This window comes from Chlamydotis macqueenii, chromosome Z (assembly GCF_036417535.1).
Source record: "Chlamydotis macqueenii isolate bChlMac1 chromosome Z, bChlMac1.mat, whole genome shotgun sequence".
Classification (NCBI taxonomy): Eukaryota; Metazoa; Chordata; class Aves; order Otidiformes; family Otididae; genus Chlamydotis; species Chlamydotis macqueenii.
Genome location: NC_141593.1, coordinates 8,292,595 through 8,320,085, shown reverse-complemented (window position 1 = coordinate 8,320,085; position 27,491 = coordinate 8,292,595). Strand labels below are relative to the sequence as shown.

At 41.7% G+C, this 27,491-nt stretch overlaps 1 protein-coding gene across 1 annotated transcript; it reads left to right on the top strand.

The window, feature by feature from the left end:
* The first annotated feature begins 682 nt into the window (after positions 1-682).
* Positions 683-25,069, top strand: KIF24 (kinesin family member 24). Its single transcript, XM_010118617.2, has 12 exons — positions 683-1,296; positions 4,558-4,747; positions 6,645-6,742; positions 8,783-8,998; positions 10,500-10,587; positions 12,526-12,647; positions 14,234-14,339; positions 17,326-17,397; positions 18,049-18,158; positions 19,074-21,515; positions 22,428-22,521; positions 24,786-25,069. Exons 1-12 carry the CDS (start codon positions 683-685, stop codon positions 24,924-24,926), a joined length of 4,293 nt encoding a protein of 1,430 aa, XP_010116919.2. The 3' UTR covers positions 24,927-25,069.
* Positions 25,070-27,491: the final 2,422 nt, after the last annotated feature.

Sequence of the window (27,491 nt, the reverse complement as noted above, 5' to 3'; positions counted from 1 at the left end):
AATGCAAGTATGGCGTTCCACTAGCATATATAGGTTTAGAGAAATTCTGTGTTTCAGATTTTGCAGAATGTTTTGGTTATTCTGTCAAGGACACATAGAAATACTCACAAGATTCATGACATAGAAGAGAAAGTTAAGCCATAAAACTACAGCTTTGCTGTAGTTCATCTGTAAGATTAATGGTCTTAATTATTCAGCTTGAGGTGAGGACAAATGCAATTTATTCTCCTTTGGTTAGTTAACCAGGGATAGCTGAACCACATTAGACCACATGCCCTGATGTTAAACTGAGTGTCTAAAATTAGGCATTTTACATTCTGTAGCTTGAGGACAGGGTTTCAGTAGCTGTGGCATTCATCAAGTAGACGTCAGGCGTGTAACTCTGCAGCAGTAAGTAACACGGTACTGTGCATTTCTTACACATTATTGTGTGTTGTCTATAATTTAAAAATATAGCTTCACAGATAAAATATTTATTTCGTGTTTAGTTCATTGTTATTGTTATATTCTGTAGTGTGTGGCGGTCTAGTGTATTGTAAACTTGGAGTTAAACATGCTTCTAGCCTAACTGTGAGTAATGGCATCCGGAAATATGTAGTTTCTTCATTAGTAACTTTGTCATATGTGATGTTTCATATGATTCTAATATTTTGTTTGATTTCTTGCAGACTTTAGCTTGAAGATGGCATCATGCCTTTATGAATGCCTTTGCGAGGCAGAACTTGAAAAATACTATCCCCATTTTGCTGCCTTTGGTCTTCAGAAGATTGATGAGCTTGCCAAAGTTTCCATGAAAGATTATACCAAACTAGGGGTCCATGACATGAATGACCGCAAACGACTTTTTCAGCTCATTAGAATAATCAAAATTATGCAAGAGGAAGACATTGCAAACTTAAGCAAGCAAGATTTTCAACCAAGTGGCCTTTTCATTCAGCCTCAGGTGACCAGATCAGGTCCCCGTAGACAGCTGTGTTTTGAGTCCTTCTTTGAAGAAAATGATGGAACAGTTAAAGACTCTGAACCTGAATCATATGGTTCATCTGATTTCAGTGTCAATGAAGAGAAGAACAGCGTAGGGGAAATGTTGGGACACATTCAACCACATGATTCAGAGCTGATCAGATTAACTAGAAAAGACCTAAATACTGCTGGAGTATGCACAAAAAAGGACCTGAGCTGTCCAACAGTTCCTGATGATATTGCTTCTCTCCTCGGGGATTCTGAAGCTCCTATTGTACAAAGAATAACTCATATTTCAGGGTATAATTACGGACTACCTCATTCATGTATCAGGTAATAATCAGTCACCTTTATTTTGCTCTATTTCATATTAGTCATAATTAATTCTTTCTTCATTGTGGAGGAGAATCTGTCTTCATCACTTCCAAATAAGCAATCCTACCACTACAGATAAATGCAAAATCTTATAGAGAAGAGAGATATTAATAAACACTTGTGACTCTCCAAGTGTGGTAGAAGGAATCAGCTGAATTTCACCAGCTGTTACTCTCCAAGGTTTCTAAGAATGGTCTTTATTGTCCTTCAGGATACAATGCTTTGTTTTCTTGGCGTTTTGGCCAATCTTTCTTTCTCTTTTTTTTTTTTTTTTTTCCCATGAGACTATCCTGCAAAACATCATTTTTCCAAAGTATGGCATTGTCTGTTGGTAAGTTAGTCAAGTTTTTCCCATAAAAAGGATACATGCTGTGACAGCTATGTTTGTTTATAAAGAAATTTCTGAACTAGAGCTTTAAAAAGAAACTGAATAAGTACAACTGGGATGGGATATAGATGTAGTAGTGAGCAGGATACCTTGCAGCTGCTCCCCAAGAACATGATCTGTAACTTTCATACTTTTCCCAGTGTTTGGTAACAGAGGGGCTGTGGTTGAATCATAAGTCTACCCTGACAACATTTTTAAAGCACAAAGTATTTTTTTCCTGATTCAGCAGCAGAGCACGTACCCCTCTGCACATATACTACTAGCATCTAGCTCATTGCAATGTAGTTGTGGCATTTCTGTTTTAAAATGCGGTCAAGAGAGGTAGCTGTATGAGGTTGGGGCTTGGTCTGGGAAGGCTATGCGGAAAGATTCGGTATGTGGGAGGACCCATGGAGTCGGGGGGTCAGTTACAACTCGCATTGAACATGCATGTGGTCTGGAGGGATAGATATTGTTGCCACAGTGGAGAAGTACTAAAGTGACATAATAGTTAGAGCACTTAAACTGTGAAATGCAAGATAGAGGTTTATAAGTTTCCTTTGCTGGGAAAAGAAAAAATCATTCCCAACTTCCAGAGAAGTGCACTAACCTCCTACATACGTTGGCATCTTAGTGCATTCTCTGTCTCCTCTAGAAGCTGAGCCAAGGTGCAACTAAAAGGGCAGGATTCATAGTCCTGGCAAGTTAAAAATGATAAAATATAACCTAATGGCTCAGCTAGAGGAGTTCAAGATTTTTAATCCTGAGATAGAGCCATGTTCTCCATTGTTCTCACTTACTTTCTGTGTTCTTTTCTTTTTTCCTAAGCACATTCTTCTGTGCCTAGCATTATGATTCATCTTGTGGGCTTTCTGCATCCTCCTTCTGTCATGCCTGAGCTTCTCCTTCTCCTGTTTTGACCACAGAGTGTGTGTTGTGCATTCCAGACTTGGGCCAGTCTTGGGTTTGTGATTCCTGTTTTGCAAGCGTGTAACTCCTGTGCTGAACCCAGCCATTCCCATGTCACCTTGTGATTTGACCACTGTGAGGGCTAATCTAGTCTCATCTTTGAGAAATACTGGAGAACACTGGCATGACTTCAGATGGCAGAAAGACAAAGAACTCTTTTAATATGTTTAAATATATTTTGCACTTGGCTTGATTTTGACAGTAGCAGCCAGGGCATAGTGATTCTTCTGACCTATTGTCTAATCGGGTTTCCAATTATCTGTGTCAAGACTTTTGGGTTCTCTAGTAATAAAAAAATAGATTTTGTTTTAAAATTTCTATTTAAGAAAAGTTAATAGAAAATCTAAACTTCAGGTTCAGCATGTAAAATTAAAATGCATTCTGTTCCCATACAAAATACGTTCAACTAAATGTGCCTGTGCACTAGAAACAATTTATGCCTTTTCTTTCAAGTCTTCAATTTTTCCTTTCCCCGAATCTTGCAATAAATCCTTTCTCCTTCAAGGTCTTAGAGCACAACAGGCTCTTTCTGTAGGCCACCAAATCCAGCCTCTGACATGAGAATTAAACTTCAGAGCCTCTGATCATTTGTTGGACAACATTTGGTGCTTAGTGATATCCATAAGCTCACACTAGCTTGTGATGCATCTTATTTCAAGTATCGTTGCCTTTCTTTTCAGGGGAAAGAATTTTCCATCTAAACTCAGGTCCTGATTCTGGTCTGCAAGGGAAAGCTGTACTGAAATTAAAGGGATTCCAGTTACAAGTAAAGATTACTCACATAGTCTTCAAAGACTGCCTCTTGAGATTTGTATTTGCATGTCATATGCTTCTAAGGAATCATGCAGCACCACAGCAATGCTCCTACAAGCTTGTAGCTGTAATCAGATACTGAGCAACTTGTGGGTTTGGTTTTAATTTATTAGACAATTGGTATATGTTAGTTTTCAGTTACTACATTAAGAGATTTTGGAAGGGCATTTGGACAGCACAACAGAAACGTTACTTTTGGGCAAGTTGGGACTTGATTTCCCCCCCCCCCCCGCCCTCACAAATTGTTATTCAAATCCAGGCTGAAAATCATTACTCATTTGGCTGAAGACAGCTTGAAAAAGGGAGAGGCGAAATGAATACATTTTGGTTGAATTCAAGCATATTCTGTATGCTGCATCACAAAATGCTTTAAACAGCAGGTTGATCAATGAAACACAAAATGACCTAATGTTTCTGAGGTGTCTGGAAGGGAACTAAAGTAGACTTGCCAAAACACAAGAGCACAACTTCGCCTGTGATCTGAAACCTCATAATTTTTAATGAAAAACGACCAAAGGGGAAACAATGACGAGATCAATACTTCAAAATTTCTTTGAGCTGAATAGGAACAAGGTGCTACTGCCTTGTTTCCCAGTTTGAGTCATTTACTTGTAACCTGTTTGACAGCCTCTAGTAGGACGAATGGAAGTCAGTATAAGAGAAAAAGCACCCAAATATACCCTCTCTTTTTCAAGATCTGTTCATATTTTTATCTTTACATTATTAAGTGACTAATCATGACTGCAAATAATTTCAGCAAGATTAAATTTCCTTGAGTTAACTTGCATATTATGCCAGCTTCAATCACATGTTTGTGGACAACCGAAGACATGTCAGCCCAGCAACAAGTTTAGGTATGTAGCTGTATAAACACAATGCACAAAAGGCATCAGTCTATTTAGGAAAAAAACAGCAGAAACTTCACTGTGTAACAATGAGACATGTTTCGGGGTTGTTTTTTTTTTTTTATAAGCCATTTAAGACAGAAACATTCATCTGATAAAGCTAACAAATATTCCAGAATCTGTAGTAACCTGATTTTAAAATGTAAACCTACACTATTTTTGCAGATCCGGTGCTTCTGAGAAAGAGATGCCATGGACAGAGAGTGAAAAAATCAGAGTGTGTGTCCGAAAACGTCCTCTAGGCTTGAGAGAGGAGCGACGTGGGGAGGTTAATATCATCACAGTGAAAGATAAAGAAACCCTGCTTCTTCATGAGAAGAAGGAGGCAGTTGATCTTACCCAGTATATTTTACAGGTAACATGCTTCACTTGAATGTTGTGTTTATGGGCTAGTCGCTTGCATGGGTGGGGTAAAGCAAATTGTGCTTGGAGTTCCCATGAGGAGGAACAGAAAAAGGCTGTCTGCATTTCTTGCGCTGAAGCAAATGGTGGGCTCTTCTATGAGCTCAGCATAACTATATTTGAATTTCTTCTGAATTATGCCAGCCTATGGCAGAAAAACTGAGCCTAGAATTTTAAGCCTCAAAAATATGTCCCTTGCAGCTTTCTTTGCACGTGGCAAAATAAAACCCTCTGCTACATGCTGTTGCTGCAAGAGAATTGCCTGCTGCAGAGTGTCCTCATAGCTTTCCAGGGTACTTCAGTGAGGAGTTCCCTTTTCACTGTTTCAGCACTGTAGGTCTGTTTCAATGAATCACATACACCCTCATCCCCTCCCTTCCTTTGTTCTCAAATATTTTTGGAAATTAAGTTCCCTTTTGGTCTTTGTTTCTTAATCCCAAATACCTAGTGCTGTCATAGTTCAAATACTCACTTTTGACTGACAGCACCAGGAACATAACTGATTTCTAGAGAGCAGCGAGCCATTCTCACTCTACTGGATGGTATTTTTGCAGTCTGGGTCCTAGGAACAACTGTTTGGAGTATCCAGTGAAAAATGTGGTTTGCAGCTCTCTCTCAGGCCAGTTCATGTACCACCTTTTATGATGTGACACATGCAGCAACCCCACCCCACTCCCTCCATCTGTCCACCTATATTTGGCATTTATGTGGTGCTTATTAACTTAGTATCCCTTGCTGAAATAACCGCTAATTTTGTTATGTCAGTACAGACAAATTAAATCTTGCTATCAATCATTGTAGTCCAAACAAAAGTATGCCATGACAAAGCCTATGTCTTCTATAGGACCCAGGAGAACTTCACTGCTTCCAAGTCTGGCTACTTATCCGGCCTCCGTCTCTGGTTCCTATAGAAAGGACAGCAAGGGGTACAGAGCAAATGGGAGGTGGTACAGCGTATTCCAGCTCCATGGCCAGGGGACCCAAACTGCAGGCCCGTGACAGAGCACATCTGCCCTCTGAGCTGAGTGTACCTGCTGAGACTCCCTGGTTTACTCTGCCTGTGTGCTAGTGTGGTTGGTTTGTGCATCGGTGAAATTAATCTCAGTCCTAGACATCTACCACCTTAATTTACACTGCAGTGAATTTATTAGAGAGCAATGTTAGACACCAGTCCATGGAGGTTTCTTTGAAACTGTGATGTTTGTGACTGTCCCTACAAACACGAAGGAGCCCATAATGAATTCTGTTGCAATGTTTCCAGATCCCCTGCTTCTATGGGTCAGATCTGGAGTGTGGGAAGTTTGGGGTTTTATTGCCCCCTTCTGAGATAATACAATCCAGTTTTGCTTAGAAATAGCATCTGTCTTCTCTGGCATAAGAAGTTTTTAAGTCTGCAGAACAGAGACAATTCATAACTACTGAGGATTAATTTTGAGAGAGTCAAGAGTTGACTCCGAGTTCTTTTTACTGTTAGAGTGTTACTGTCCATCTGTAGGCTGATTCATTTCTTCATCTCATGAATAGATAAGGATTTTCTTTAATTAGTGGTTTTCTTTTTTCTTTGTCCTTGTCAAAAGGCTGTGGTATGTTCTGCTTCAGAATGGTAGGAAATTAAGACATCTTTGCTTCCTTTTTTTTTCTTTTCCTACATTCAGTCTCTTGATTACTTGTAATGATGTGTTCCTGCATATGTCATGCTGCATGTTAAATGTGCTAGATCACACTGGACCTGGTCCAAAGCCATATGAAGTCACTGGAAAGACTTCTGTTATTTAACTTTGCCTTTGAGTGGGGGTGAAGGGGAAGTGAAACATATTCATTTTCATGCAAAGATCATATTTATTTTTCAGCATGTTTTTTATTTTGATGAAGTCTTTGGGGACTCATGTACCAATCAGGATGTGTATATGAAGACAGCTCATCCTCTCATTCAGCATATTTTTAACGGGTAGGGTATCAGTGCTTGCATTTGTTATTTTTTGCCTTTTTGTTTTCTTTTGAAAAATACATTCATTTCACCTTTGCCACATACCTTCCCCCTTTTAGAATGTCTTTAGTTGCAATTTTGACAACATAAATCAGGGAAAACTGTCTTCACATTTGATGAGAAGTCTAAATCACAGAGGGAGTTAAAATTGAACCCCAGATGCAACAAAGAGACACTGTGGCCAGCCTAAAACAAAAAAAAATGTGTGACAGGATTTCTGAAGTATAATCTCCACTCTAACAAAGACTTCTGTGTGGTATAGCACACTCATCTGTAGAGGAATAATATTACCTCTTTCATGAGACTGCTGTGAGATATTTTTGCATGTATTTGTACATTTCACAGGGCAACATAGATTCTAATAAGCTGGTGATTTATTTTTATTTTATTAATTTATATTTGCTTAGAGGTTTAATCATCATTACATACTTCCTGATTAATGGGAAATTGGTGGTGGCTTTACATGAGTTATCTTATTTTCACGCAAACTAACAAGCTTTTGAAGGAAAGGATTACATATTCATGCTGCAAATTAACAAAATGGAGCATTCTGTTACTGAAAATCTCCAAGTATCATCAGTAGAGACAGAGAGTACTGTGCTCTTGAGAAAAGGAAAGTGAAAAAGGAGAACGAGGCTTGTAGCTCGTTCACTAGAGGCACAGTTCACATTACAGCTAATCCAGTAACGCCATCAAAAAAGGTGCCACTGTTTTTTTTTTCTCAGCTTTCCCTAACTTTTCTGTCCCTCCTGCTGCATCCCCTATACTGGCATTGGTCTAATCTGACACCATAGTGAGCTAATTGTGCAATCTAAGCTAGCAAGAAATTGTTCATTATGCTTACTGCAGCCGTACATTTTTACCCATTTCTCTGCCAGGGTACTGAGCCAGCTAAAAAGTGGGGGTTTTTTAAGGTAAGGGGGGACAAATAATTTGTTCTGTAGTATTTCTTTTTTGGCTGATTCAGTTCCCTGAATTTTTTCACCTTGTACATGTGGGTTCAGTGCTTGTGTAAGAGCAAGGATCAGGAAGGAGAAGTAGGCATGCAGTAACCTCAACTTAGATGTGACTGAAGTGCAGTGGAGCTGTATCCTGAGACCTCCCTGGCATTTTATGCGCATTGCCATTATAACCTTAAGGTGATATGATGAGAAAGCTGGAGCAATCTGGAACAAACCAAGATTGTGATTTCACTAGCTGGACTGAATGAACCAAACAGCTCTCTGCCACTGGAAGGGAATGATCCTCTTCCTTACCCCTCACTAGACACATTCCCATAGGTTATGTTAAGCCAGTTTGAGCATATTATGTTATCTCCTGTGAGGTACTTTAATTCATTGAAACAGCAGAAAATTAACTTGCAAAAAAGTGGAAAGGTTTCTGCTGCTTCTGTGCAGTAAAGTCAAACATCAGAGCCAGCACAGGCAGGGATGGGTCGGTGGGGTAGGTCACACAGCTGGGAGCAGAGGAAGGGAAGAGCAAGACCTTTCCCTAGGCAATAACAACCCTTAAGATTGTCTTAGCTGCATGCAGGACTGCAGCCTGAGACTAAGTAACCTTGCTCAGTAAATTATAGTGCTGGGGTGTTAATTTTCATCAAGAACAACACGTGTTAATATAGAACCTTACTTGTGGCTGTTTTGCATCTCCTGTGACAGTCATTTTTCTCTGTGATTCATAGGATTCCCAACCATAATCCTATGATACTTGTGTAGCATCTAAACAGCTGGAAGACTAATAATGAATTCTTAGTTTCCTCAAATGCATTTTTGGCATCTAGAAGAAAGGAAGAGAGCCAGCACTCCATGACATGTCAGGTCTCCATAGGACATGCTTGGGAATCACTGTTAAGTGTTTTCTGATTTCCCAGAGAGGAAAGTAAACCAAACCTCATTGCTAAGAGTCTGCTATAGAAACATAGATAGATATTGACATTGAGAATCTCTTAATAGATATGAATAAAACAGATGTGACACTAAAAACATAAGTTATCTTCAACAGAGGCAATGCAACCTGCTTTGCATATGGGCAGACTGGTGCTGGCAAGACTTACACTATGATAGGTACTCACCGGAACCCAGGACTCTACGCCTTGGCTGCCAAGGACATCTTTAGACGCCTGGAAGCATCACAGTCAAGGAAAGATCACCTTGTTTTGATCAGTTTTTATGAGATTTACTGTGGACAGCTTTATGACCTGCTAAACGGAAGGAAGAGGTATTTAAATAAAAATACATTTTGCTGTAAATGTATGGTTATGAGTCAATTGGTTACTGTTTATAAATCAGTTACAGTTTCATGCAATTACATTTAACATATTAACATTTATAATAAATGTTATATATTTAATTAGGGTTGTTCCTAGGAGCTGCTTAGAGAGGAAGGCAGAATCTGACACTAAATAATGTGGCATTGATAGGGGCTCCTGGTTTTCACTATTTTGAGGGGAGAAATAAGTAAGAATAAGGACCTATGGTTGAGATATGAGCTTATACAGTTTTGCTTACACTCTAATAATAGCTGAATATCCATAGGTAGAGAAAGAAGCTACTTGTGGCCAGTTCTTTTGCCAACCATTGTGGAGTCCCTGTCTTTCCTTGCTCAAACATAACTTCTGTCTGTCCCTCCTGCTGTGCCAGAGGGACTTCAGCGATTGCTACTTTAGTTTCTGAAGATCCCATTGATCTCCCATTTGTCACTGCAGGGTCTGCTCATGTTCTCCCTGCGTTCCTTCAGCCAGCAGCCCAGTGACTCAATCAGAGCAAGCCTTTGCCGCCACCCTCAGTAGTAGCACCTCAGCCCCAGGCTTATTTGGATGGACATATACTCCTATAGGAGCTCCATCTGGAATGGAAATTAGGACAACTCAAACATACTGTAGTCTGAAATCTCTAAATGAATTAACAGTCAGTTAAGATCTCAGCAGTGAAATCTTTTCAGAGTGGTCTTGAAGGAATGCTACCTGTCAGCCGGAAGCCTTTAGCAGTGTTGAGAGCACTATCCTTAGAGCGCATTGGAGGGCTCAAGAGAGAGGCTTTCTGCCTGGGGAAGTGAGCATCTGTTCACAAAGGAAGCACCTATTTCTGTGCAGGTGTGTTCCCTTTCTTCAAAACAGTCTTTAAGGAGCAGGTAGTGTAATCTGTTATGTAAGGAGTCGATCTACTAAAGAAGAAAGAGTGTCCTTATATTCTCTGCATGTCCATTAGTTATCTTACTTGTCACTGACGGAGAAGATTAAACTTCTCCTGTGTGCAGCATTTCTGTATTCTTCCTGTATACTGTAACACTTCTGTGTGCTTCAGAGCAGAGGTGCTCTGAAATCTGACTTTATGGCTGTGGGAGCTGCTTTAAAGTCCTGTGCAGAAATCTTGAGAACTTGAACAGAGCATACCTTACAGTCTGAACTTCCTAGAGAAGCCTGAGATGCAGTTTAAAGACAGGAACTTTAAAACGTAAAAATGATAATTTACTTCCCTGCTGTATTATATTCCTGAACTAGCAGAAATGCATTGTTAATGTCTCTTTAACAGTGAAATGTCAGTGGTACATGTTATAAAGGACATACCTCTTTAGCTGTGAAAATAAATGAATGACAGTGGTGCCTCTCCCCAGTCAGAATCCTTGACTGCTTTTTCGCAGTGTCATAACACTGACATGAGTTTTCATTGCTGCTATTTCAGATTTCAGAAATCTCCTTTCTGATCTGTTTCATTTTCAGACTTTTTGCAAGAGAAGATAGCAAGCATGTTGTTCAAATAGTTGGACTGCGGGAGGTTCAGGTGGACTCTGTAGATCTACTGTTGGAGGTGACCTCTATGTTTGCAATTATTTTTTGTCTTCTACAGCCTGAATTGCTGATTTGTGAGATATGTGATTTACATAGATTGTTATTTGTCGTGTAGTGCATGTGTTCCTGTTTAAGGTTCTGAAATTGGCAACCCCAGCAGAGCCCTGAGGAGCACTGTTAACAGTGCTTTTATTCAGTAAGCTTCCTGGGTCACTGTGAGTTGTGCTAGCGACATGCAAGCTGTTGATTTACAGCTGTTGCTTCTGCTGCCACTCCTTATGGAAAGATCTTTACCAAGAAATAGACTGCTATCACTATTCCAGAAATTAAATAGTGTCACAGCTTTGCTTTCTGTGAACTTACATTTTCTGTATTAAAGGTACGTGGATGTGGGACTAAAAATATAAATTTGAAAATTAATAGAACTAGAAATGAAAAAATACTTAAGATATTCATCTGAATTAGGAATAAGACACTGCTTAGATAATGATGGGTGATAATAGCCAAGTAAAATTAGGATCTATAAATCGTAGCTGACATTGAGCACAAACAAGGCTTCAGTTTTCCTTCCTTGCCTGGCTAAGCCCTAAAAGGGCAGTGGCAAATTTTCTGCAATGTCCTGCAGCAAGAAAGCTGGTTAAATCTGCTTTTTCTATTTAGCCTAACTTTGCATAGTCTAATTCCTTTCTTGGTAAGGAAGTGTAAATTACAAGTGCCTGATAGTGTAATTGACTCATAAAATTGGCATAGTGTTGCCCACTTACATTCAATTTAATTTCGTTCTTTATCTTCCCATTAACTCCAAGCTTTGGGACATGCTGGTGATGCTTCTGCAAATTAGAGTGTAAATTTGCTATGTGGTTGATTAACACATTCCTCTGTATTATCACATTCCACACACAGAGTAGCTGTTAAATGACTCTATTCTTACAGGTATCTCAGAAAAAAAAAAAATATATATTGTCCACAGGCCCTTTTGAACATAGAAACATCAATGGCTTGACTCAGAGCTTCTGAATAGTCTGCAACAGATATATGGGAAGAGTCTTGAATACATCCCTAGTTATTCACTGTTCATTGATGTTGGCTTTGGTTAAAAAATCATTTGCATTTAGCACTAATATAATGTTCGGGAGCTGCAGCAATTGCGTAGTTTCCTGGTTGAGAACTGGCCACTGAAAGGCATGAATAACACACATCTGTCAACTGAGAATATATTAATTTTGCTAGATAATATTTTAATTTGTTCTTACAACCAGAAACAAAATTAATAACTGCTTTATGAATGCGCTGCTGCAGTTGCTGTTGGACTTTCTGTGATAGTCCTTAAAAGTTTTCAAAAGATAATTATCCAGTTTTGTATCTTGAAGCAGCCTTTGTCCTTCTGCCTGGCCTCTCTTCCTAGTTTTCTTATTTTATTGTTGTGTTGAGTATAACTGATCTTTTAACTTTGTTCTTACTCTGGCATTATTGCTTTTAGTTAAGGAAATGGAGAAAGGTTTTGGTATTTTGTTTTTGTGTGTAATTTTCTGGAAAATAGTACTCATCTATTACATGAGAAAGTGAAATTTTAACTTAATAAAAAAAATACTAATTCTTATTAGTCTCTTAGGTTATGTCTGCAGTCTTACTTTCTTTCATTGCTGCCATACTTTTGGTTTTAATTTTATAGTTTGGATATTTTGCAAATCTGTGTGAATGTATAATGCAACTACTTCTTACTTGCAGTATGTTCTGTAAGCTCCATAGTGTCACTGCAAACAAGTCCATGTACAAAGTTCTGGAAGAAACATTGGAAGGGATCCAGTCAAACTTAACATCTGCCTTGCACCAAATTTTAGGGCTGTAATGAACCATTCCTCCTAATGTTTCCTTATCTTAGGAAGAAAAAATCTCTTTCTGAGAGATTGTGGTTTTATTTACAATTTGCTTGGATTTTGTCTTCCTCATTTTGCAGGTGATTTTGAAGGGGGGAAAAGAACGTAGCACGGGAGCTACTGGAGTCAACTCAGATTCCTCTCGATCTCATGCTATCATCCAAATCCAAATTAAAGACACAGCCAACAGGACATTTGGAAGGTAAGACTAGAAGTGGGAATGCTTCGGGCTGATGAGGAAGTCAAGCCCAGAAACTTTCAAGAGGCAAACAAAGATGAGGCGTTGAGTAAGTGGGTGGCTGTGAATTAAATCAGAACATAGGGTTCAAAGAGAAGTTTGAAAGTCCTTTCTCCTTTCTCTATTCCCATGGAGAGCACTAAGCCGCATCTGTGAGAGCTTTGTCAAACTTCTTTGTAAAAATTACCAGTGAAGGAGTTTGGCAATCATCAAGTCTATCCCTTCATCTTCAGTGTTAGAAAACTTTTTCTGTATGACATTAATCTGGCTGAAGGTAGATGTCTGCAATGAGCATATCCACATGTGAGCTTGTCACCTTTGAAGTCAGTAGAAATAGTCATTTCTGGGATCTAGTTCATGCCATTCTGCAGAGTCACCTAAATTAGGTCAGATGGATTTGCTCCTTAAAGCATCTCTGTCCTGTAATTGACTACAAAGGGAGCCTGGGATGGCTAGCTCAGGTGGAGATGATTCCATTAGAGATGTTTGCCTTTGGACAGAGGAATCATAGTACATTACTTAAACCTCCCTGATAGTTTCAGAGTGTGACTGATGCTATCTGCAGCAGACAAAACGAGCACTTTAATTTCTCTTGTAGCAGCCATTTTGTGTATTTGAAGACAGTAATTGTGCCTCTTCTCACTCATCTTTTCTCCAGACTAAACAACACCAAGAAATAAGTCTGAAGAAAGAGGTCTAGGTATCTATATTACTGCTGAGTATCAAAAAACGATGCTGACACACCCTTGCAGCAGCTACCATGCAGTCTTGCTTCCCAGGATCTTACGAGGCAAAATGGAAGGGCCAGAAATAGTGGAGAGAGGAAAAGCCTGAACAGGCAGACTTAGAAATAGCAGTGTATGTGGTTACGCAGGTGTGGCATATGTGCCATTTTGTTTGTTACTTGGAAGGGAGGTGGAGCTGGAGTAGGGAAAGGATCACAAGATATGCTACTTGAGAAGTGAGGGCTGTTCCAGAAAAAGAAGAAGGATAAAGACAAAGATACAGTGCAACACTGAGCACAGCTGGCACTCAGAGCTAGGGAGCATGAGAGGGACTAATGGAGTTTTGTGGAAGGTAGGGACAAGGAACACTGAAAGCTCAGTGTATTACTTACTACACTGGGAACTTCTGTTCATATTGCCCTAAATTCCCATTTGACAGGGCAGTAGTCTGTTTTGCCTCGAAGGAGAATTAAGAACTTCACAATTTCTTTAACTGTTTTTTTAGTAAGCTACAAACACAATGAGTATCTGGAGAGATTAATGTGTTGCACTTTAAACAGCTTATCCATTAAACTGCAGAGCACTCGCATCACACACAATTACACTTTCTATTATGATTGTATTACTGCCAGGATGCTCTGACACTGTTCCTGCTGCTGTGCTTATTTTGGTACCTCAGATTTTTCAGTGGGTATATCTCTTTGTTCAAAAGTAGTCGTTTCTAATTATTCTTCTAATGTCATCTGCTGCAGCCCTCTGGTTTAAAAAAAAAAAAAAAGGCAAAAAAAAAAAGCTGTAAGATAAATGCAACTTTGTTTTTTCTAGGATATCTTTCATTGACTTGGCTGGCAGTGAAAGGGCAGCTGATGCAAGAGACTCTGATCGACAAACAAAAATGGAAGGAGCAGAAATAAACCAAAGTCTTTTAGCAGTAAGCTACTAGAATGTCTGCGGAAGGTTTTGTATTTAATAATTAGCATGTGTTTTAGGATAAAAATGAACCACAGAATAATATATGTATGTATGCCATGGAGACGAAAAAATAACCAAAGTACTATGTGTGTCCAGTTTAATTTCTCTCATGCCTGAAAGACAATTTAAGAGTGAAAAGATTTTGTGATGAAAATAAAGTCTTTTTAATCCATTCTTACAATCAGCCAGGTAAACACAGCATGGAGAATGTTAGGTATAGTGTAATAAGTGTCCCATATTTTATATAGAAAGTTTTGTCCCTTTTACTTCCTGGGAATATTGCCTTGGGACTGTCATATTTGTTTTATAAAAGCACTTCTGTTCCTGCCTGTTTTTTTGGAATCATAGAACGGTTTGGGTTGGAAAGGACCTTTAAAGGCCATCTAGTCCAACCCCCCTGCAAGGAGCAGGGACATCTCCAACCAGATCAGGTTGCTCACAGCCCCATCCAACCTGGCCTTGAACGTTTCCAAGGATGGGGCATCCACCACCTCTCTGGGCAACCTGTGCCAGTGTTCCACCACTCTCATGGTAAATTTTTTTTTCCTAATATTTAATCTAAATCTACCTCCCTCTATTTTTAAACCATTACCCCTCGTCCCGTCACAACAGGCCCTGCTGAAGAGTTTCTCCCTGTCATTTTCACCACTTGAACTCAGGCTTCTCTTTTGAATCAGGAGTAAAGGACTTAAACACTCAACAGCACAGAAACTAGCAATTTGTGCTTGGGGAGGAAGGAACGGGGAGAAATGCACTCTTAATGCAAACCATCTTTTCTAAGTGTACACAGTTACGTAAAGAGGGACAAGAAGCAGAGCAATGCTATCTAAGATAAAGCAGAAGAGCCTCTCAGTATTGAATTGTGCAGAAGGCTTTGCACTTCCTTTAATTCAAATGAACAAAGCTTACTGATGACTGAGGGCTTGTCTAAGTGAGACTGAAGGTGATAAGCAATCAGTGAGTATGAGTCAACACTGCAGAAGTTAGTGCACACAACTGTACCCCTTAGTGTGCTGTAAATAGGAGGTGACTTGCTCCATTTTGAGAATGTAGAATGTTCTTTTGCAGAGAGGTTTTCCTGTTGTGGAATATTAGCATTCATACTGGGAGACAGCCTGTAAAGTGTGTTTCTGTACTTCATGCTTTCTTGAGTACCTGCTGGTGAATTACTGAGTGGCATAGGGAGTCAGGACCTGAATAGAAAGGATTCCTAAGAAGTGAGGTTTAATGTAAGCTCATGAAACTCTTTTAAAAGGAACTTCAAAATCAGAGTGTGTATATTTTTGGTATTGTATGAGGCTGAGTAAATACTTGGGCAGTCGACAAATAGTGACTGAATTAACTATAAAAAGCATCTTTGGGTAAGTGTACGTGACCTGCAGCCTGTAAAACCTAGCTCTGTCCTCAAAGATCATAATGCTCTCTTCAGGCCTTAAAACACATGAAGCTTGAAGTTTGCTACTGGTTTGAACACTCATGTTGATTTCAAGTTGAAAATATCCAGATACTGCAATTATGAGAAGCAGAATGAAAAATTAGAATAGTTTCCTCTCTTACTTGTTAGAGGTGTGATTTTTAATAAAATGCAGCGAAAGTGAGAAATAAGTGGCATTTTAAGTGGGTGTATGTAGAATGTAGTAAGGCTTTAAATGTAGAAAGGCTGCTTCATGCTAGTATTGCCATGACAATACTGTAATCCACTTATTTTTCCTTCACTATTGTCTCTAAGTTACTTGTCTCAAGCCTATACAGTCCATTTCTGCTAATTTTAGAGAGCATCCAGGCTTGATATGGAGTGTGATGCTGTTGTGCTTATTCCAGTGGAAACATGGAAAAAAAAAGTGCATATCTTTGAGTTTGAACATGACATCTTTCTCCAAGGCTGGTAATAAATCAAGGGATGTTTCTTCAAGACTACAGGCTACTTCTGTTGATGGTTATTAACAGTGAGAAGATCTAATGAGTTCTGTGAAAGGCATGGCTGTAGCTAGCTGCTCATTTTCTGTTAGTTTTAGTGAGAGTTCTGTAGCTGTATCTCCACTCCCTGGGTAGTCTGTTGTTTCACTTTCAGTTTTTCTGTATAGTTCTTACTGGCCTGTGATAGGTCACAGTGACATGTTCATTTATACAGACAGGCTGTATCTATACTATGTTCTGAGCGTGGACTCGAACTTAGCTCCCCTCACAGCTAATTGTTTGGTGGTGGTCCACGCACTCCCCTCTGCTTGGATTTAGGACGTTGCACTGATGTGAAGAGGAAATGGCTTGATATCAGCTGCCTTCTAACACAGCCCAGTGTACCCATGCATAGATGTGACATCTGCACTGCAGGTTATAGTCAGTATGGGGAGGAGTATGCACTTACTAGCTTATGCTATTTCTGACTAAGATATTAAAATATTGCCAGAATGGTACAAGAAATTTGCACTGCTGTTGTCCAAAGTGTTCGAGTCTTTTTGAAAGGGGAAGAGCTTCTTTTAGAGGAAAGAAATTTGTAAGCGATGGAGCTCAAAAAGCTCTATTCTTAGGGTGTACCTGTCCTGCAAGCTGCAGCATAGTCTCGGGTACACCCCATCTGGCTTCAAACTGGTTAGCTATGGTGCAGGCAGCAGCAGGTCCAGAGTAGCGTGGAGCTCTGTGTGTGCTAAATGTGTGTTTTTCTTGGGTTTTGCGTAGCCCACAGAGCCCTCAGGCAGGGCTAGCTGTGCTCTGTGCCGCAGCTTTGCTCTCTTTGAGTGCAGCTAAACTGCTGCCAATACCTGAACTAGCGGAAGCTGCCTGTTTGTGGCTGTGGCAACAGCAAACTCCCCTTGTGAGGGACATTACACAGTACGAGTCAAAGGTGCATGAGGGAATAAGTCTGATGCAATTCAGTTCCTCGCCAGTGTGTGATTGACATGGTTTTTCCTCCCTCTATTTTTATTATTTTTTTTTCCTTTTGGTAGCTAAAGGAATGCATTCGGGCGTTGGATCAGGAACATGCACATACTCCTTTCCGGCAAAGCAAATTAACTCAGGTAAAATGACCAGAAGAGCAAGAATAGAAATTTCCTGGATGAGGACAAAATAATTAAAAAAAAAAAAAAAAAAGTAAAAGGGCATAATTCAATAACTGCTATTAAACTCTTGAAGAAAAGATAAATGAATAACTTTTGCAAACATTAATTTTAAATGTAACCACAGAATTAAGGCCAGTTCTCATAGTCAGTCTTGGGAATTGACATGATAAAAACCAAATAAACCAAGAACTAAAACCAAACAAAAACCCCAAACACTACCTTCCAGGCTCATTCGGAGTTACTATCCATCTCCACCCAGTCTGCAACCAATCTTGTATCTTCTGTGCAGTAACAGTCATGGGAGTTTTCATCAACAGTTCTTCACTCCAGTTATAACATATACTTTATTCCTCAAAACATATGGACACCATTGTGGCACTTGGTGTAAGGGCTGGTTCAGAGCTCTGATTAACACCCATATTTATTTTAAATTTAAACAAAGAATTGCAAGATAAATTGAGACGAGGACTATGTTAAAAAAAAAAAAAAGATACAGTAACTGTGAATCACCTGACTCATGTTAAACTGCCTCGTACACATTGCTAATTTACAGGAAATGCAATGTACATAAATTGCTAAGAATCTTATTTTTTTTCCTTCCAACCCTAGGTGCTGAAAGATTCTTTCATTGGCAATTCCAAGACGTGTATGATAGCCAATGTATCACCTAGCCACATAGCTACAGAGCATACCCTGAACACTTTACGATATGCTGACAGGTAGGTAGTGAAACTCAATCTTGCCAAGGTGAAAACACATAGAAAAAAATAATGTATGATATTAGTGGTTTTATTTTGGTTGCACTGGAAATGTTCATTTAGGCAAGAAGTGCAATTTTCACAATGCAAATAAAATCCTTACATATTCCAACTCATGTATTTGGTCTTAAAATTCTCTGGGTGTTGTAAATCCTTTCTGATGAGAGCTTTTAGTGATTAAAATGTCACTGTGCTCCCTGTAACTGCGGGATTACTAACCTCAGCAATCAAAAGTTTTGCTTTAGTTTTGTGTTGTAATTCTGCCTAGAATGTGTGCGTGTTCTTCACCCTCCCTGTTACACAGGAGTGGGTAAATTACAGGCTGTGCAACGCTGGGGTTAAGAGCTTAAGGGGAAGAGGAATAAAGGAAACCATTGAGGGGATAGGGTGATACCAGGTAAGCAGCTCTTCACAGGTGCACTGATGAGTCTGATGCAGGAGCACTGTAGCCCTGTACACACATCACCTGAGCTAATTAGCCCCACTGCAACGACTCCAAAAGCCCTAGTTTGTGTCTTGTGGGACTCTATGATGTGTTGCGGAGAGTACTATTGTGTCTTGAGCTGGCTCTGTGCCGTGCTGCATTATAAAGTGTGTAAATGCAGCTCCCTTACACTGAAACAGAGCCCATCTTCACTCATTTGACCTGTTACGCACTGTTCAAGGAGGGACTTCAGAATACGGCAACAGACCTTCCTAGAAGTTCAGGCATTTTGGCGGAGGGATTCATGCCTGTGTGGATCACTGGCAATTGAAACAGAAATCATGACATTGAATTCAGTGTTTAGCCTTAACAAGTGAAATTTTTAGTTTGCTCTGGAGCCACTGTTTTTTATCTGAAAGCATGATGTCTTCTAAAGCCAGTTGCATTTACAGGGTCAAAGAGCTGAAGAAAGGGATTAAATGTTCTACCCCTGTCACAAACAGACGTCGGACAGCGGGAAATGTATCTCCAAAACGTGTCCAAAACTCTCCCTGTTTGCCACCTGGGGAAAAGAGCTCTCCAAAGAAAGTGAAGCTAGGCCTCCAGCATCCCTCAAATGCTACAAAATCAAAGGCATGTCCTGCTGCACTCCAGCCACCAAGTGTTCCTCTTACCTCTACCCCCAGGGGAATCAACAAAGGACATACCTACAAAGGAAATCCCAGCTCACCCTGGTTACACCACGCTAGCCCAGTGAAGGGAGTCCTACGGACAGCACATCCGCTGAAGAAGAAAACTGATGATCTGTCTCCCCACTCTGAAAAGAACCCCACTGGGAAGGATTTAGTAACAAAAAATGCTGCCATAGCAGAAACAAAAGAGAGTGGCCAGAGAGACAAGTATATGCAAGACAGACCACCTGTCCAGTGCCTGAAAGTCCAGACAGTGCAACCTGTTCAGAAACAGCTTGTTTCTAGAGATGATTTTTCCTGTGGAAATGGAAATCTGCCTTCTGATGACAGACAGGAATGGGGAAAAACCTTTGCTAAACAATGTGTTGAAACTTGGACAAATCTGCCTCCATTTCAGAAGGAAAGGGAAGAGCATTTACGTCTTTATCACCAGCAGTTTCAGCAGCCACCTATTCTACAGCAAAAATTGAACTATCAACCTCTTGAGAAGTTTTTAACACAATACAAGCCCCAGGAGATTCAAGTGAAGCAGGAGCCGAGCCTTACTCCCACAGAAGTACAGAGCAAAGAGGGGATGCAGCTGGAAGATCTGGATGACAGTGATTTCAGTGAAGATTCTTTCTCACCTGTCTGTAGTCAAAAGAGTGTGAAAAGAAGAAACACCAACAAATGCAGTCAACATTCATTTTTCCTTCATCAAAGAGAACAAGGAACTGAAGAAGAGCAAAAAGGCGAAAAGCGACAGGATTTATTTTTTAAATATGTAATACCCATGCAAGAACATGAACTAGATGACAAGTGGGATTGTAGTGAGTGCAGCCCAAAGACAGAAGAATCCATTAAGAATGCAGGCTGCAGTAAAACTCCATCAGACTGGAGCTATGACTTGACTATTGAGTCCTCCCCAAGCAATACTGCAGAAAAACCTTACTGCCTTCAGGAGGACTCTGCCTGCAAATGGAAAAATGGCAAAGATTTCCTACCTGATCACAAACAATACAAATCAAAACACAGATGTCTCGTTTACTCCAGTGAAGCCACCTTAACTCCAGAAAAGGATGTTTCAAACTCTTATCTTTCTCCTGTACTGAAATTGGGAACTCCAGAGTGCAAAGAGAGCGATCTCCAGCATGAAAAGAAGGAAGAATCCCCTTTGGATAGACAGGCTGCCCTTGCAGGACATGTAAAATGGAACGCTCGAAAAAATGCACTTAACCTTTGTGGATCTTCCAGTTGTTCCTCAGAATTTGATTCTGAGCTAATGGCTCCTCTCATGGTATCTGTTCTTGACTACGAGGAGACAACAGACACAGAGAAAGTGTCTTCTAACCAAGAGAAACCACCCTGTATGAAGCAGATGTTGGACAGGAACATACCTGGCTCCCAGAATAGGTTTGAGGAAGAGGGCTGGCAGTGTACAAGAAGCAGAGCTCTGACGGACAGCATGCTGGAACTCAGGGAGCAGATACGTCGTGGTGGAAGACACTGCGCCCTGATGCATTCCCCACAAACAGGGGACAAGTGGCTTTCACTTGCTTGCTGTGATGTGAAGCCATGCTCCTGCCTTCTGGGCTCGGGTTCATCAAAGCAAGGAGCTGTTCACAATTTATTTGTGGGATGTGACCTGACAGAAACATCCACAGCCGAATCCACGGGCTCCAGGGTAGAGAGAGAGGGTGGTTTTTTTCTCAGTAACTCAGCATGCAAAGAATACTCAGGTGGCAGACAGTGTGATGCTGATGTTAAAGACAATACTGGTAATTCAGGAAGATCTGACTCAAATCAAGGACCCAGTGCTGAGCCCATGGCTCAGGAAATAAATGCTGATACACCTGAAAAGACCTATTTTCCAGGTGCACCATGCTTTCTCAATGTGGGAAATACGGATTATGCAGCTCAGTCCTCCTCTCCAGAAAGCAGCCTGCTGTTGCAGCCCAAGTCAGGACTGAGGAATGAGGACTTCAGTCATTCTGAAGACCCAGCCAAGTCATCATTCAGCAATGAGGAAATAGGCTCGCTAAAAAACAAGTTAATGCAGAGTATTCTTACACAAGAGGCTTTTGCTGTGGATTCAGGATTTGTAACCAAAGATAATAAGCCGTTAGCAAATGTAAAGAGCCCCTCAGCTATGTCCAACAGCAGCTCTCCAAGTGCTACATCAGAGATGGGAAAATGGCAGAGGGAAGCCCTAGAAAAGGCACAGTAAGTCTTGCTCGTCACTGAAGTTTGTCATGAAGCTTTGAAGTTCTAGACATGTGATCCATTTGCCTTTATTTGTATATGATACTCATATGTACTTTAAAAACCAATGGGAAATCAATCTATTATTTAATAAGATTAATTATCATTTATGGTAATTATCTTATAAATATATGATTGCTTGTTATTTAGTGATATTTTAAAATCTCACAGGAAGCCAATTATTCTATTAGAGCTTCCTAGGGTAATGCTAGCGAAATGAATATTATAATACAAACTGCAGTTCTCAGTAACTAATTGGCTTCATATAAGCTGTAAAGTACCTAAAATATTTCAAAACCTGCCATCAAGAATCAGGTGATAGCTGTTCCATCCCTATGGAAAGAAAAACAGCGAGGGTGGCTGGGCACTCACTGAGGATGTAGATATAAAACTTCAGAGTACTATGAGCTGCCACTGCCAGTTCCCAAGGACTGGACTGCATTCACGTGACTGAAAGTACGTTGTTGATCAGAGAAACGTGCTCAGAGGAATGAACAGCAGCACTGCCTTCCGGCTCTTCCTGGTTTTCACCAAAATGACTTACAGCCACATGGCTGTAAGCCTTTTCACCAATTAATTAGACAATTATTTGCCTCCTATGGTAAAAAGCAATATATGCCCCTGTGCTGCCTGTGCTGAGAGGCTGTGGGCACTCCTCTCAGCAATCCTGTCACGAAGGTCATCTTTAACTCCAAAGCAGTGCAGTCCAGTGCACCTCAAGGAGCATTGGTGTGCACTTGTTGAATGCCAGGGACACAGGACAGCAAGGCTACCTCTGGGGTATTCCTCCTTCCTAAAGGTTTATTGATGCCAACAGTAATTACAGGTAGCACAGCAGGCTGTGTAACCAGTGGTGTATTTTATGTTAATCAGACAGGCTGTAATTCGAGCCCATCGGCAGCAGCTGGATGAAATGGCATCCTTGTGCTTCAAGGAAGAGTGCTTGATAAATCAGATGTCAGCAACAGTAAGTGTCATCAGATGATGATTTCAGTGCCTGTTGAATGTGCATAAATTAATCTTAGGGATTATTAACCTGAATTAGTGATGTGACTTTCCTTGTCAGTTCTTCCTCTCATTCTCTGATACCTTCCTGAGTCCCAGAAGGGGCCGCTCATTTTCAGTGCTTGTTGTGTCTTTGCCAGTCTCCACATTGCCAGGTCCTTGGGGGAGAAGGACACTGATGGGCCAACTCTGAACTGCTTGTCTCTGATAAGACAGCTTTCTCTTATCTTGCGTCATGAGTACCAGACTGTACTAAACAGGGCATCTTTCCATGTGACGTTTTTCTCCTTAAAGGCTGCAGCAAGTAAGTCAATACCACAGCAAACAGCACACCCCTAAAGCATGACACTGGGATGTCACAGTTGGTGGTGCAGTGCCACACTGCCTGCTCCTTCTGGGAGTCCCTTGCCTACCACGCTGCAGATGTGCCAATGCTCTAACCACTGTGACTTGCAGCCTTGCGGGCTCTTGACTTTTGTCACTCGAGTGTTTCGTGGCTCATTCTTGTCTCAGATGACAGTAGTGTAGGCTAGACATAAAGACTGGCACCTGCATGGCCCCACTGCTAGTCAGGCAATCCCAGTTCTGTTTCTCTTGCATCCAGATAGATGCATGTCACAGCCGCATGGGAGGTCTCATCTCTCACACAGATTATTAACATTTCCCAGTGAGAGCCTCCTGCCTTCCCAGTTCCCTCCTCTTATCAGTAAAGCCAAGCTCCATTACTGCATTACATTATCAAACCATTTCAATTCCTGTCACAGCTCAGATCTGAAGTGCAGCTACAGGGACTCTTGCCTCAGGGATTTCAGAATCGAGCCACCATGTGGCTTGCTTGCTGCGATTTCCAGCTGCATGTGATGTGTTACCACATAACATATAGAAGTTCACAAAGCAGCCCAAGAGCCATAAACTGTATTAGTTTTGTGGCAGAGAATGCAGTGATACAAAACACCTTTTTAAAAAAAATCTTTTGAGGTTGTTCTTCCTAGGTCTGTTGACCAGCACTCCCCAATCTGCTCCCTTCCTCCTCCCCTCCCCCCCCCCCCTTATTTACTCCTTGCAGCAAGCCACCATTTTCTGGCTAACAGAATTATGACAAGCTTGCCAGGTCTCCCAGCAGTGTGTTAATAAGGTACATCTTGTAGTGTTATTTCACAGCATGACTTTTCTCTTCCCCTATCAGTTTCTCTCCTTCCACTTCCAGGTGGTTGCAATTTCTGCAGCCATGAAACTTTGGCCGCAGGAGAGACTCCCACCAAGACCAGCCACATACTGAACCAAGCAGTATGTAAAGTGCTTAAGAAAAATATGCCATGGAAGCTGGGCTGGTCTTTGTTACAGTTCTGATGTCCCTGCAAGACAAAGATACGGTGGACAAAGTAGCTGGAGTCCTGCCAAATAAGCTTTTGAATGATTGATTTTCATGCAGTGGCAGCTGAAGCCTAGCCCTGAGGATGCTGACACCTCCCAGCTTCTTAGGCACTGACCTGTGAACATAGGCACCAAACAGCTCTCAGCTGGAGAGCAGAGCAAGTCTGAGTGCGCCCTTATTAACAGAAGCCCTACTTAAAAAAATCAATGCCTCAATTTCAGTTTTAATCACAGTTTCACACACCTTTTTTCTGTGTGGCGGGTCACTATGGAACGCAGAGTTCCCCTTGGCCAAGGCTGTATGCACTGCTGATATTTCTCATGTCAGATCTAGCAGACCTGTAGCCGTACAGGAGTGGGACTAGCCCTGCCACCTGATGTGAAATAATCCCTTCTGTCTCTCAAGAATGGGCTGTTACATCTGATCACTGAGTGTCCCAGCTCACCGTTTATTTTGATGGTGGCTAGATCCAACATGAGAGGTGTCAGGAAGAGAGTTCAGTACATTGTAAAACTGCATGCCAGATGTTCAGATTCTACACCAACCTTCTGAAAAGCTAATCAGTGTATAAGGGTGGTAACAGGTGCTTGATACATTTTTATTTTTAAGCCATTCTATTAACTGTAATTTCACCAACAGATAAAACTACCAGAGTAAGTTTACCTCAGTATTTAGAGGCACTGGCCTTTGTCTGTGAGGGTCAGGACTTTAATAAGGAAACACTGATTTAATCTACTACACTGCAGAATGGAAAATATGCTTTTATATACTGCTGCAGTGCCTAGAATACACCGATTTTCTCCAAACTGCTGCTGTTGCTCCTTAAACTTTCCTTTTGCCTTCCTCACCAGGATTTTCAGAATTTCGTGACCACGCTAGATGAACTCCTGGTACTGAAGTCAAAGTGTATCCAAACAATGCGAGCCCAGCTTCAGCTCTGTTTAGCCTCTCTCGGCACTGACACGTCCCTGCAAACACCTCCACCAGTTTAGACCTTCTTTGCTTACACGTGCACAAGAACAGCTACGGAAACAGCCAGTTTTTCAGTTGGTGCTGCTGCTGTAGGTGGGTGGGCAATAACTTTTTGGTTTGATGTTTGTGACTAGTGTGTATTTCAGGTAAAGGTGGAGAGAATTCTGAGTAAATAAGAGATGACTACTTGGCACCACAACTTTTTGTACTTCCTTAATACCAGTAACACGCATTCTTAAGAATAACTGTTCAGTAGCCTTTAAGTATCTCACCAAGCAGTTTGCAGTCCTGTCCACAGTATTCACAGCAGCTTCTCACATGTTAAATACACTTCTGTGTTGCCAAGAAAAAACACTTTGAAGCCAGACACAGGTCTGAGGTATCAAAAACTGTCCAGAAGAATGTTTGCAAATAGAAGCTAGGAAAGAGAGAGGAGACCCTCTTTGTTAGATATACTAACATAACTAGACCATTAGTAAACGGAAGTCAAGGCAGGACAAGAAGTGCTGTCACTTTCAGAAGGAAGGCTATTGTCATATTTGTTCTTTGCTTGGGGCTAACACTAGAGAGCTTCTGAAAGAAGTGGCTTATGTCACGGGTAACGAGCAGTTTAGTAGGGACTTTGTACCAAAGGTGCACCTAGCGTGTTAATGAGCACGTGGGTTTCATACTGCTGCCACCAGTGAGAGGTCAGCAAGTTACCCGCTGCAAACACTGTCTGATCTCTGCACTATGGCACAGCTGTAGAGTGTTCATCATCTGCGTTGACAGAATTGATTTTTCACATCAAGAGAGAGGGTCTGGTTAGAGGCAGCAGGACTTCAGAAGCTGCTAACAGTGCTGTTATGCTGTCGTAGTTCAGCCCTGATTGGGACCAGACTACGCAGTCTCTCTCTCACTCCCCCACCCTCCGAGAGAATAGGGGGAGATGATATAAGGAAAAACGTCTCGAGGTTTGAGATAAGGACAGGGAGAAATCCTTAAAGTTACCGTCATGGGCAAAACAGACTCATCTTTGGGGAAAACTATTCATTTATTTCTAAAACTATCAGGAGAATGACACAGGGAACAAGATAACCTCCCCCCACCCCTCCCTCTTCCCGGGCTTAACGTTATCTCTACTGCCTTCTCCCCTCCCGAGCGGCACAGGGGGGAAGAGGGAATGGGGGTTGCGGTCAGTTCATCACGCGTTGTTTCATGCCGCTGCTTCATAGTCGGGGGAAGAACTCCTCGCATTCCTCCCCTGCTCCAGCCTGGGGTCCCTCCCACGGGCCACAGTCCTTCGTGAAACTGCTCCAGTGCGAGTCATCTCTTCCACGGGGTGCAGTCCCTCTAGAACAGCTGTCCCAGCGGGCCCTCCACGGGCCACAGCCTCCTTCAGGCCTCTGCCTGCCCCAGCGTGGGGTCCTCCCCAGGCAGCAGGGGGATCTCTGCTCCACCTTGAACCTCCACAGGCTGCAGGGGGACAACCTGCTCCACCACGGGCTGCAGGGGAATCTTGGCCAAGAGCTGCATTACTCCTCCCCCTCCTTCTTCACTGACCTTGGCATCTGCAGCCGTTCCTCATAACAGCCTGGCAGATGCCTCTCAGGATCTCTTTACATCTCATTCACTTCTCCTCTCCTCTCCACTTCTTGCAGCCAGGCCAGGCCGAGTTGGGCCCAGTCGGCCGCCCGGCGGGAGGCCAGAGGGTGAGGGCTGCAAGGCCCACAAGACTCGCGCCTCCCTCTCTCTGCCCTTGCTCAGCTTCTTCATATCTTCTCCTCCTTTTTTTTTCCTATTTTCCCCTTCTTAAATACGTTATCGCAGAGGCGTCAACACCGAACACTCTGCTACCAACTGGCTCGGCCTTGGCCAGCAGCGGGTCCACCCTAGGCCCGGCCAAGTCCACTGAACAAAGGGGAGCAACTTCCAGCAGTTTCCTTCAGAAGCTGCTACCTTAGGCCCCCCCTCACCAAACAAAACGAGAACATATGCAAAGCTGGTATTTGAATCAAGAACTACAGAAGGATCAGCTGAAGCCCTGCAAAAGTTCTGCTGCTGCATGCACCACATCTGAACCACAAAACAAGTCCACCTGCTGAAACCACAAGTGACCTTGGAACACGCTCAGCTCAACATGCTGTGCAAGCGCTCCCACTCCAAAATTAGTGCTGCTGCAGTATTTGGCCATCTCAGTGTCTCCTCAGTAATGCCTGTAGTAGCTCAGTCAAAGCCTGCTCAGTAGCCACAAATGCCAAGGGTAAGGGAACACTACTGTCTGACCAGCTGTGAATTTTACTGCCTGCTTCTGCAGCTACTCCGAGGAGCCCACTGGCAAGTGCAGTAATTGCAGTGATGCCCAGTTATCTGGGTCACATATGTAGTGCGAACACTCCCAGAAATATCACACAGCATGGCCCTGGGGAACAGAACTGCAAAGGAGGACTTGCAACAGAAGAAAGTCTTAGATTAGTGTCCTGACTGTTGGGGGTTTTTTTAGCACTGGTTACTCTGCATCTTACAATTGAGACTGGAGTACTCTGTGGAGCAGAGTGGTTTCTCCAAGGTCTGAGTTTATGGCTCACCAGATGGGTCCTGTGTCC

What these genes read in the sequence shown, in the direction of transcription:
- KIF24 (XM_010118617.2), top strand. Translation starts at nt 683, where the DNA reads ATGGCATCATGCCTTTATGAATGCCTTTGCGAGGCAGAACTTGAAAAA. An exon ending in TTACCCAGTATATTTTACAG is followed by an intron (nt 4,748 to 6,644) that starts GTAACATGCTTC and finishes TTTATTTTTCAG; the next exon opens with CATGTTTTTTATTTTGATGA. An exon ending in TAAATCAGATGTCAGCAACA is followed by an intron (nt 22,522 to 24,785) that starts GTAAGTGTCATC and finishes CTTCCTCACCAG; the next exon opens with GATTTTCAGAATTTCGTGAC.